Source organism: Esox lucius, chromosome 4, assembly GCF_011004845.1.
Source record: "Esox lucius isolate fEsoLuc1 chromosome 4, fEsoLuc1.pri, whole genome shotgun sequence".
In the NCBI taxonomy this organism is placed as follows: Eukaryota; Metazoa; Chordata; class Actinopteri; order Esociformes; family Esocidae; genus Esox; species Esox lucius.
Window position 1 is genome coordinate 34,851,675 of NC_047572.1, and position 13,282 is coordinate 34,864,956.

Genomic DNA, 13,282 nt, shown 5'->3' on the forward strand with positions numbered 1-13,282 from the left:
CCAGCCAATGCCGCCATTCCTCTAGCGCCAGTTTGACGGCCAACAATTCACGGTTACCGACGTCGTAATGCCTCTCGGCTGGAGACAACTTCCTAGAAAAAAAAGCACAAGGGTGGAGTTTTTGGTCCGTGGGGGAGCGTTGCGACAGCACCGCTCCAACACCTGAGTCCGAGGCATCCACTTCCACAACAAAAGGTAAAGAGGAATCAGGGTGGATGAGCACCGGGGAGGTGGAAAACAGTCCTTTTAGGGTACACATGGCTTGGTCAGCTTCAGGAGACCACACAAACGAAACTTTAGGTGAGGTGAGTTTTGTGAGGGGAGCTACTACCTGACTAAAGCCCTGGATGAATCGCCTGTAGAAATTTGCAAAACCAAGGAAACGTTGTAGATGTTTGCGAGACTGGGGAACGGGCCATTCAGTTACTGCCTTAATCTTGTTGGGGTCTGCCGAAACCTGTCCCTTCTCAATGATGAACCCAAGAAAGGGAACAGACTCACGGTGGAACTCACACTTCTCAGCTTTAACAAAAAGCTTGTTTTCCAACAGACGTTGCAGGACTAGACGGACGTGTGTGACATGTTCAGTGAGTGACTTAGAGAAAACCAGTATATCGTCCAGGTAGACGAAAACAAAACGATTTAACATGTCCCGTAAAACATCATTTACCATAGCTTGGAATACTGCTGGTGCATTCGTGAGACCAAAGGGCATTACCAAATACTCAAAGTGTCCAAGTGGTGTGTTGAAAGCTGTTTTCCACTCATCTCCTTGCTGAATCCTGACGAGATGATAGGCATTGCGCAGGTCCAGTTTGGAGAAGACCGTGGCACCCTGCAGTGGTTCAAAAGCAGAATTGATCAGTGGCAAAGGGTATTTATTCTTTACAGTGATGTTGTTCAATCCACGGAAATCAATACAGGGGCGTAGCGTCTTGTCCTTTTTCTCCACGAAAAAGAACCCCGCCCCTACAGGTGATGTTGAGGGGCGAACGATGCCTGCAGCCAGGGACTCCCCGATGTATTTCTCCATAGCCTCTCTCTCTGGTCTGGACAGGTTGTAGAGTCGGCTGGCAGGCAAGGGGGCTCCTGGAAATAGTTCAATCGCACAGTCATAGGGTCTATGGGGTGGCAGAGACGTGGCTTTCACCTTGCTAAACACTTCCGATAGATCCAGATAATCCTTGGGGACAGAGGACAAATCGGGCAGGTTCTCTGATGCAGTCGGGGTTTTCACGTTGGGAGGGATAGCCGAACCGAGACAAGTGGAATGACAAAAACTGCTCCAACTACTGATGGTTTTGTGTTGCCAGTCTATGTGAGGATTGTGTAACTTTAGCCAAGGAAAACCGAGAATGAGAGGAGATGCGGAGGCAGACACAACTTTGAGGGTGATTTCTTCTCTGTGATTGCCGGAGAGAATGAGAGTAACTGGAATGGTTTGGTGGGTAACCGTAGTCAAACACTGATCGTCAATGGTTGTGACTTTGATAGGGGATGGGAGTGATTCGAGGGGAATGTCAGCCTGTTTAGCCAAATTCAAGTCAATGAAATTATCTTCCGCCCCCGAATCGATGAGGGCCGTCAACGGCAGTGATAACATACCTAATTGGAGTGTGGCAGGGAGTGACATACGAGGGGATGTGGGTTCGGTTACAGGGATGGGGCTCACTAGTGTACCCACTCTCACTAACGAGCCTCCTCTTTTGGGCGTACAGGACAGGCAGCAAGGAAATGGGAGGAGTTGCCACAGTACAGGCACTCACCTGCCTGTCGGCGTCGTACGCGTTCGGCTGGGGATAGCCGAGCCCGGCCCAATTGCATGGGTTCCTCTTCGTCCCCTGCAGCGGAGACGGGTGCGGCCGAGGGAACACTGTGTGGGGGTGATGAACCGGGCCTTGGTGCCCTGGAAACCCTAGTAGGAACGGGTGCGTGTCCGCTCTTCTCCCGTCTCCTTTCTCGGATCCTGTTGTCAATCTTAATGGCCAAGGAAACAAGACCGTGCAGGTTGCTAGGTTCATCGCGAAGAGCTAGCTCATCTTGAACTGAGTGATTAAGTCCATGCGTAAACACTCCCCGTAGTGCCTCGTCGTTCCAGTTTGAATCAGCCGCTAATGTCCAAAAGTCAATAGAGTACTCAGCCACGCTCCGTGTACCCTGTCTAAGGTCCAACAATCTCTTGGACGCGTTACCGACATGGTCTGGGTGGTCGAAAACGGTACGTAAACGTGTGGAAAACTCAGAAAAGGTTAACCCGGAGAGGTGTTGATTGGTACACATAGCTTCTGCCCACACTAGTGCCTTTCCACTGAGTAACCCCAGTGTGTAGTGTACCTTAGATGCTTCTGAGGCAAAAGACAGCGGCCTTTGTTGGAAGACGAGACCGCATTGAAGCAGAAATCCTCGGCACTTGTTCAATTCCCCAGAGAACGGCTCGGGAGACGTCACCGGGGGTTCCCGGGCATGTAGTGTCGCATCCACGGCTACGGAAGCTGGTTGAGAGGGGGGAGAACTAGGAGCACTGGGAAGAAACAGAGTGGCAATTTGAGAAGAAAGCTGAGCAACTTGCTGGCATAATTGTTGGTTGGTCTCCAGTAATTTGTGGATCAACTGGTCGTGTTGTCCTAACAGAGCTCCCTGATTTTTGATGGCTCGAAACATGCCTTCATCATCTGAAAAACGTGAATCCTCTGCAGGGTCCATGGCCAGTTCGTTCTGTTAGAGTACGTCTGACCCAGAACGCAGAGAGATCACACAGACCACGTAAGGTAGATTCAAAAATAAAGGTTTTAATGGAGAGCCAGGGTTGTATGAGAAAACAGTGTAGGCAGGTCCGAAGCTGGGGGAGAGCTGACGGTGAAGGCTGGGTGGTGAGGCCAGGAGCTAGTAGGCGCAGCAGAGGAAGCAGCAGGTCTGAGCAGGCAACAGGAGAGAAACACAGGGTAAGTACAAACACAGGGAACAAAGGCAAAAAATGGAGCACACGGATGATAATAGCAAGTAACTAGAACTGAGAGCCAAGTACCACATGGGTAGTAGATAACGAACTGGCGCCGAAGAGGTGATCAGCCCGGGTTTAAATATTGCTGGAGTGAATCATGTGGATGAGGTGCAGCTGCGAAGAATGGCTCTGCAGTGAAGACTCTGCCACGCCCCTTGCCCTACTGAACACACCCCCAGCACTCCAGGTGGAAAAACAAAACAGGGACCGAACCACCTGACTCAGGGCGGAGGGGAAGCAACCCGTAACATCTTCTCATCTTCTAAAAAGAGAGAAAATTGCATTGCCTTCTGGCTCTTTATCTGTGCCTATCTGCAATTTCCATTCGGATGGACCAAAAGCGTTCCAACACCCTGCCTTTGCTGAGCCATCTTACATTGTTGTGCAGCAGAAGGTCATCAGTATATGCATCAAATTCTCTGAGGAATTCCCGGAGCATGCAATGCTGATGGGAAGAGGATGCCCTGAGAAAGTTAATTATTCTCATCATTGTGTTCATCCCCTCATCAGATTTGTCTGACAGGGTGGAGCACAGGACCGATTGATGAATTATACAACGGTAAGAGATGAGCTCAGGATTGTCCTCTTTCATTCTTGCCACAGCTCCTTTCTCTCTCCCTACCATGGCAGGGACTCCATCAGTGGTTGTTGAAACCACTTGTTTTGGCTCTATTCCCCTCTTCATTAACATCTCCTTTATGGCCAGGTAGATGTCCTCTCCTCTTGTACTGGTCTGAAGGGGTGTAACACCTAACAGGCCCTCACAGAACTCTTTCTTTTCCTTGTTAAAGAACCTTACATAAACTAACAGCTGAGCATTTTCAGAAACATCAGTGGACTCATCTACAGCTAAGCTTATGCATGGTGCCTTATGAATCGCCTCATCCAGTTGTGCTACCACATCCTGGGCTAATATTTCAGTTCTCTTTGTGGCTGATGATGCTGACATAGGTATTTGCTTTTTGTTTTCCCTCAAGTAAAGTGTCTGCTATCGCACTCTTGCACTCTATAACAACCTCTCCGTCAGCTAATGTTTTTTTATGTTTACCCAAAACCCAAGCTACTCTAAGGGAACATTCGTTAGCATGTTTTTGGGCAGTGAAGGAATGTGTTAGTAATCTGGTGGATCGATCATATTGGGCTCTTAGATTGTTGATTTTCTGTGCCCTCAACTCTGATTGGAGTGGGTAGCTTTCCCCAAAAGATTTTGCTTTGTCTCGTAGTGACTCTTTACATTCCCGCTTTTAATTATCACCACGGTCTCAGAACATATGAGACATTATTTATTTACATAAAAATCTTGAGCTCAAACTTGACCTTTCACCCTTATTCAGAAGTTAATGTACTCTGCTTTTGCATTGTCTGCAAAATAATAAGGGGTCATGCCAAGTCAAAAGGCATCAACTTCCATTTGATCGCTCACTTGGTTGCAGATCACTATATTAAATAGGTATAATGATAACATTTTAATAGTTTTTTTGACAAGACATACGTAGACAGAGATGACATTGATCAAACAAAATAGTTTTGCATGTGGGAGGATAAAGTTTTGCAACCATTTATTGAGTGCAATGTTTACTAATGCCATCGAATAGTAAAGGATACAACACTCGTGTTTTAGATTGAATTTGATGAATGACAGAGTAGGGTACTGTGATGGCAATTTCTAAAATTCCAAAGTTCTATGAAAATGGTAGGTAAGACAGGAGAAATCAATTGCGCAATAAACGGTTTTAATCTTGCTTGCAAGGAGAAAGTATACAGGTTACAAAGTAACGGTGGATAGTTTCTAAATAAAAACATCATTTCGACAGTATTTATTACATAGGAAAAAGGGGTGTGGTAAGATGCTGCCATCTGTTTCATGTCAATCAAACACCTTTCCTTTGTTCTATCAAATGCTATCTTCCCCCACCTTATCCTTCCTGCAATAATGTAGTGTTTACCCAAAGGGGCTAACTGACCTTACTCCCCCTGTTGTATATCTTCTCCTATCCTGTCCTAAAACCCATTGATCTGCATCTGGACAGACAATAGATGTCCCCTATGCAAATACCAGGTCCCACACATTCCTGTACCTATCTTAACAGTGGGACTCCATCCTTTATACAATCAGAATACATTGTATAAGAAATTTCCACAACAATCCATCCTCTTGATACCATGTCAAACCTTGGTATCAAACCTTAAACAGTTCACCCATTAGGATGTAGACTGCAACAAAACAGTACTCTTTAACAACATGACCCAGTCAATATTATTATCCTTAGTGATTAGAGAACTGAGCAAACTGAAATGTCTGAGTCCTCCTTTACATTCTTCTAGATCATTACCTTCCGTATAAACACCAAGATCACACATTGTCATCATACAGAATCATAACATAGTACAGCAAAACTTTTATGTTAAAATCATCATAAACACCTATCACTGAATGCATCCTTCAATTCATCACTGTTACAAAGTTCTCTCATGCCAATTGCTCAATTCACTGAAAAGTCCTCTCTATGGTTCCATTTGGATGTCCTTCCAAAGTCATCACAACTGTTCTGCTCCTTCAAACGTCAGACAGTCAGTTATGAACCATTTCTTTGACAGGTCGATGTAACAGAACGAAAAAGTCAGATGTATGTTCCAAGGTGTTGTCCTTCATAGCTCAAATGCAGACACAGCTCTTGTTGTCTCCATTCTAGCTGCTTTCTCAGCCAGGCCAGGAGAATCTGTGTGTTCTCCCTTGTGAACTCCAAAGATGACCCGTTTTAGCTAAAGGTTCTAGAGCTAAAGGCCATGTAGAAAGTGACTGGTTACTAGCACCAGAAAATTCACTTTTCCCTCAGTGACTTCAATTCACTGTGTCTAACCTTCAAACACTGCAATCCTCGTGTAGCGTGTCGTCGACCCCAGGTTCCTCTCTCAGCTACCTGGACAGCAGATGAGATGTACCTGGTATGGGCCCAATCAGCGTAGCATGATGTTGTGCAGTAGATCTTTCCTACGCCTCCATCCTCTCGGTCGGAGGTTGCCTTCTCCATCACATTGCAGAATCAGCAGGACTCGAGTCAGTCCAGCTCACAGGAACCCAGCATCCTGTAGACGTGCAGCGAGCCAGAGTCGACTCCTCTCTCAGCTGTAGGACAGTCTGTCTGTGTGTCTGTGAGATCCATCTCACCTCAGCCACCTCACAGTTGTCCTTTTAAGCCAAGCTCAGTCTCTCTCTGGGCTCCAACAAGTCCTCTCTTGTTGAATCGCTTTCAAGTGTTCTGTATCTGAATGTGTGAATTATCCTTGAGAAGATTAGTTCCAACTGCACAGTACATCATCACATATGTCCATCACGTTAGCTTGTTGCATCTCGCTGATACATTAGAACCACACACTATCAAACACTCAAACCCTATATGTCCAATATCTCTCTACTTCTTCTCTCCAAATAGATTAGAACAGTTGAAATCAATAACAGTATCGTTAAAACATTAACATCTCTGGTGCTTCTGTTCTGCTAGTGTAGCAAAATAACAATTCCACTCTTTTCTATAGTTGGTGTAACAACCAACACAAAGAACAGAAGAACACAATTTCACATTTCTTATTACTGTTCCAAAAACTCATCAGTTAAGATAGTTTGCTTGTATTGAAGTACCACTCTCTAAGAGCAGTTCATGAACAATTCTCAGTTCACCTATATAATTTACATCTGATTGTGTTGTATCGGAACTACAATCAAATTCACCCATTGTTTCACATATAGGATCAAATACCTCTTTTCAAATCAAACATTTCACACCATCTTGAAGGTCAGCTAACATAACTGTTATTTAGCCTAATTTCTCTACAAGATGAAACTCAGTGTGAACTTCTCCAAATCTCTTCTTATTATCCTAGCACATCAAACACACTCTGAAATCCTGTCATAAATCATGACCCCCCCTTTTTACTCCTTTACCACCACAGGGCTCTCCCTGGAGTGGGGGGTGGTTTACTAACCTAAGGATAACAGACCCTGGTCTTGGAGGATTTGTCACCTTATCACTAAGGGACACTGTTGTTATCTTGAAACACCCCAGGCATTGACAATAGTAAAACAACCTTTTTCCTCATCATTCACCTCAAAGAAACCTCTGTTAACCATTAACATTCCAATGATTGCTTACTAGGACAGAACTTAAATTAGTATTAGAATACCCAATTTTGATAATGTCTGTTTCTCTTCTAAAGAGTCCAAACAAGTAAAAATCCATCTCAAACTGTCATAGAGTGGAGTGCTACAGTGGGTCTGTACCTCTCTTTATGCAATTTAGACTATGTAAGACTTCTCAACTTGTTTACCAGAAATATAACTTGATGCAGAATTATTTTCTCAATATCAATTAAACCATGGCAAAATTTTGTAAACATGTAAGAAATAACTAAATGTGCTCCCTGCACGTTTTTACCCACTTATTCCATAGTGCATAAGATTAATATGATTACTTCTAATCAAATATTAAACTAACTGAACAGTAACACACCCATCAAATTAGTTATTGCTTAGCTAAACCATTTCAAAATGGTAAGATGTATTCTACTCAACCATAACCATGTTAGATTTCACATAAAACATACTTTTCAAAAACCCAATTGAACAAGCTATATTATTCACGTAACTTCTTTAAGTACCTATTTAATTTGCTTTGAACTCTAAGTTCAACTCTTTTCCACTATAGATAATCATTTCATACAATTTTTCCACTATAGATAATCATTTCATACAATCCCCCCCTGCTTTCACGACAGAGACAACGAAAATGACTCAAAGTGAAAGCAGAACCATTACAGAACCAAAATTAAAAAGAAAATTCTAACATGCATTCAGTAAACGTCGCAAACTGAATATCCAACCAAAACAACCGAAAATAAGAAAAACATCCTTAAAGGAAATTAAAAAACTGTACCACACACACGGTCGCTCGTGTGAAGGAACTTCCAAAGTAGCATATAAAAATTTGCATTTCCCCAAGCAACGGCCAAACTAAGTTGAGACCAACAACATCATGACTCAATTTACCTCCTAAACTCTAGGGAATTTTCTCAATTTTAGATGTAAGTCTACGTCATTCAAAATAGTGGCGGTCACCCAAAATCGCTACTTCCATGCATATCTCATGCAAAGACATCGAATTTGTTCTAGCAATTAACAATGTTGGATGACTCAAGGTCTCCCCCCTTACTACAATTTGATTCGAAATCATAAATGTAAACATTTAAGCAACCAAAAGGAAAACTTATTCTGCTTTCACTTAATGTTTTATCATCCCAAAACTGAACATGTGTTGGTAAAATTACCACGTGTGAGAACAGGCTGAACACTCGAATTTAACCCTTAGTAATATGCTACCTTGATATAATGTTAAGGGTGGCGGAAGCCATCCCAGTGGACCTGCCCACCCTTCCTGAAGCTCTGAGCTCAACACATATATGGTAAGCCATTAGCAAGGCCAAATGTTCCTTTATGGTCCCCAGACCATCCTCTCAATTTAGCCTACATCGTTCGTTAACTGAAGATTCTAGATTTAGAGTCCAACCTATCTAATATTTTCGCAGTTTGTAAAAATGTACTTATCATTATCTATACAAAAACTCAACATTATGGTGGAAATTAAGAAACTCTTAAGAATGGCAATACAGGCAGAAAACAGATTTATGACGTCACTATAATCAAGATACAATAAGAAATCCAAAGGAAACTCAATGTAGCCTTAAACACCTTTACATCAATACCCTATTTGTTCACAAACGTACCATTCCAGAATTTAAATTCCATGAACAAGTAGCAGGCGCTGGTTTTAAAAACACAAGTATTATCCCAGTTATCGTTGGAAAACACCTTTATTTAACCAAACTCAATTTAGCATTTAAAATAGGACGTCTAATTTTACGGGTTTATTTAAACGGGGAATAAACTGGCTTTGGCTATTTGGGGAATAAACGGGCCGTAGTCATTTTACCCTCTTTTGCAGGCTATGACTATATTGGCTGAATCCAGTCTTCATTGGAAACAGCCTGTTACCTTAATACTAAACACTTCCGCTATCGTCTGCTTCCCACTCCATACAAGGAGAGAGAAAACACTATTTTAACCCCTCATTACGAAACCACGAGACCATATTTTACCAAATCACAGAATCATCATTATACCAATTTCTAAGCTATCCCTCTAATTATATTTATGCCATTATTTTCTTAAACTCCTAAGTTAGCAGGCTAACACTCCCACGTGTGCAAGCCATCAGGCAAATTCAATTTCAACACAAAGGCAAAGGCCAAAAGAGTAGGCCTCGCATAATAACCATGTTAACAACGCAATGTAAGCGTTCGCCCAAACGCACTCCAAACAAGAAGAAACATTGCGATTACAAAACTTCCAAGTTAACACAAATCTCGGTAAACGAGATCCAATATTCTATCAAGAAATATACAATGCAGCCAATCGGATCCCTCGTGCACAGGGAATACCAAAATGGACAAATGCATTTACTAGACCGACCACAACCAGACAATGACAAATGCCCTTGACTCGGGCCATAACCACATTCAGAACAAACACAAGTGGCGCATGCATATACAACTTCTGTAGCATACTGACCCAAACCATAAGCTGACCAACAATTGCGGCAATTTACAGGAAAGTATGAGATCCAATCTCAATTGCATATTTAAGTCCAACCTAAATTGCAGACGTTCAAGCAGTCCAACCGCTTATAATCCAGCACTAATCGCAACGCAATAAGTTAGCAGCATAGGAATGGTTGTCAGGCCTAACTACAGTCGCTATTAACCAAAACACCACACTTCACAAACACACATACAGGAGCACGCTATACTCCATCACGCAGTCCAACTGCTGCACGGGAATTGGTGTCGGGACATGGAACAAAAACGACATGTTTCTAACTACAGCCGCCCTGACTGCAATACTCAAAAAAACTTCTAGTCACCATACTTACTCAAATCCATCTATCAATTTCCACAAAACCATCAAATCTGACTTACAAAAACAACCACATTGTTTACTAAAGCATATGAAAACTGTATTAAGGAACAATCTCACCGGTTGATGCTCCCTCTGGTCCCCTGTCTGACCGTCCGCACCCCTCCCTCAGGCGGTTCAGCGTTCCTGCGTGTTCCCGTAGAATCACTCGCGGCAAGGCCAAAGAGATTACGGGTGTGTACACCTGGTGTGTACAACTCCCCACTTTTGGAACTTTTCTTGAAACTCATAGACATGCTCAACACTTCCAAAGCGGAGCAGAAAACGGCCTCCAGCGGCCCACAGCATTTCCACGTTCACAACGAAAAAGTCCTCAGAGCTTATGACTCCAACGATGCAGTGTCCCGATCGGGCCTCCAAGGAGACCCACCTATCGGTCCAACTGAACTCCGCGGGGTGGGGTGACGGGCGATCAGAGGAGAACGAGCCATCTAACCTGAGCAAAAAAAAAACTACAACACAGATCAATATACTCCACACTGTCTACACACCGTAGCCTACGCTTTCCAAACACCTTTTCATACGTTACCACGGCCATCTACCTCCAATCAGCCCGACAGGCCGCGCATCCATCACCGAATGAAAACGCCAGTCGCCGGAAAACCTAATAACACTCAAAGAAACATTGTTCACATGTCCAAACACCATATACGTCAGTGATAATTTTTGCCGGTCCAGCGTAAACACGAGAGACCGGCAAAGATTTACTGTCGCACGTCCCCATGTTTCAGATTTACCCAGTAAATCTAATTTATACTCAACCAACCAGAAAGCGAAGTCAAGCTCGTCAGCCCACAAATGAGATTTTAAAAAGGTCCAACCTTTTACTGCAGATTTTAAACTATAAGTCCAACTTTAAGTTGTTATACCGAATTGCGTTCTTACCCCCAAATTCAATTTCCGCAGGAAACCTGTACTGATCAAGCACGAGTCACAGCTCCCGTCAGGCACTCTTTCTCAGCCCGTCAAAGGATAAGCCTTTTCTGGACGGTACTAGAATTCCAGAGCTTTCTCTGGCCGTGCACGGTTAACCTGTTAGGAAAGGACTCGAAACCGATCAGGATTAGGATCCCGGACGTGCCCCCAAATTGTGATGGCAATTTCTAAAATTCCAAAGTTCTATGAAAATGGTAGGTAAGACAGGAGAAATCAATTGCGCAATAAACGGTTTTAATCTTGCTTGCAAGGAGAAAGTATACAGGTTACAAAGTAACGGTGGATAGTTTCTAAATAAAAACATCATTTCGACAGTATTTATTACATAGGAAAAAGGGGTGTGGTAAGATGCTGCCATCTGTTTCATGTCAATCAAACACCTTTCCTTTGTTCTATCAAATGCTATCTTCCCCCACCTTATCCTTCCTGCAATAATGTAGTGTTTACCCAAAGGGGCTAACTGACCTTACTCCCCCTGTTGTATATCTTCTCCTATCCTGTCCTAAAACCCATTGATCTGCATCTGGACAGACAATAGATGTCCCCTATGCAAATACCAGGTCCCACACATTCCTGTACCTATCTTAACAGTGGGACTCCATCCTTTATACAATCAGAATACATTGTATAAGAAATTTCCACAACAGTACTCAAGAACGAATCATGTTGTGGATTTAACATGTTGAACGCCAGCAAGAAATGCTTGCTGTGTTGTGGATTTAACACTGCAATGCATTTTTAGCAGGTTACAAGAAAAGGTAGGCAATCTATTTAATTGTGAATTGTTACTGTTCAGCTCATGTGTGTGTGATTAGGCTGCTTAGGAGGTGTGTCTATGCGAGCCCTAACCCACTTGGCTGTCAGTATCGGGCTTGCACTGACTAGCCTGCATGACATGAAAAAAGCATTTGTTGCGTATGATTTACGATTATTTCCAGCTGGCAAGTCATCTAGTTATTGTTTGTGCTTTGTTTGTATTCTGATCGCTTATGGGAGAAGTTTGGTTTTGTTTATCTTGTAGTTAGCCTAAGCTTGCTAACAAGTAATTTTAGTAGATTGCCTGTCTATCTATCCATCCAGTAACTCAGTAACTTCACTTCACTGACGCACAGTACCTTATTAACTCAATTTGGCATTTAGGAGTGGAGCGAAAACAAAGATAACGAACCATAACTGATGTTACGGGATTCTGCCTTGGCTTCTCTAGGGCTTTTGGATGTGACGGCAAAGACAACACACTTTCTCCAAAAACAACAAAATTGACTCAAGATATTTGTCCACATGATAAAGCAGATCTTTATTGTTCATTTATTTATGTTCTTTATGTTGCTAGGTATCCATGAGGAAATTGAATGCAACTTCTCTGTGGAGTAGCTCATTGGTCACCTCTGTGTTCTCCCCCGGTCCAGCCTGTTCTGGCCAATCAGGCCCTGCCTCTCCTGACCGAACAGGCCACCCCATCACTGGCCAGGCCTACTCCACCCTCTTGTCTGAGAAACCCCCCAGACCACCTACTGAGCACCAACAGGTACAATCTTTGTTTATATGTATACAGTTTATATATATAAAAGTCTACAAACCCATGTTAAAATGCCAGGTTCTTGTGATGTAAAAGAACGAGACAAAGATAAATCATGTCAGAACTTATTCCACCTTTAATGTGACCTATAATGTGAACAATTCAATTGAAAAACAAACTGAAATCTTTGAAGGGGAAAACCTGGTTGCGTAAGTGTGCACACCCTTAAACTAATACTTTGTTGAAGCACCTTTTGATTTTATTACAGCACTCAGTCTTTTGGGTAGGAGTCTACACTCACCTAAAGGATTATTAGGAACACCATACTAATACTGTGTTTGACCCACTTTCGCCTTCAGAACTGCCTTAATTCTACGTGGCATTGATTCAACAAGGTGCTGAAAGCATTCTTTAGAAATGTTGGCCCATATTGATAGGATAGTTGATGGAGATTTGTGGTATGCACATCCAGGGCACGAAGCACCCGTTCCACCACATCCCAAAGATGTTTTATTGGATTGAGATCTGGTGACTGTGGGGGCCATTTCAGTACTGTGAACTCATTGTCATGTTCAAGAAACCAATTTGAAATGATTCAAGCTTTGTGACATGGTGCATTATCCTGCTGGAAGTAGCCATCAGAGGATGGGGTACATGGTGGTCATAAAGGGATGGACATGGTCAGAAACAATGCTCAGGTAGGCGGTGGCATGTAAAGGGGCCTAAAGTGTGCCAAGAAAACATCCCCCACACCATTACACCACCACCACCAGCCTGCACAGTGGTAACAAGGCATGAT

At 43.1% G+C, this 13,282-nt stretch overlaps 1 protein-coding gene and 1 long non-coding RNA gene across 3 annotated transcripts in view; one reads left to right on the forward strand and one right to left on the reverse strand.

Moving 5' to 3' along the window:
- LOC105030208 (MICOS complex subunit MIC27) overlaps positions 1-13,282 on the forward strand; it is a 55,146-nt gene that overhangs the window by 34,023 nt on the left and 7,841 nt on the right. For both annotated transcript variants that reach the window (XM_020046042.3, XM_020046043.3), the window contains exon 7: positions 12,298-12,492. In XM_020046042.3, coding sequence (XP_019901601.3) covers positions 12,298-12,492 — 195 coding nt within the window. The remainder of the gene's footprint in view (positions 1-12,297; positions 12,493-13,282) is intronic.
- On the reverse strand, positions 2,770-3,254 carry LOC114830341. Its single transcript, XR_003778012.2, has 2 exons — positions 3,026-3,254; positions 2,770-2,913 (listed from the first exon to the last, which is right to left on the reverse strand). It is a non-coding gene; the product is annotated as an uncharacterized LOC114830341 (long non-coding RNA).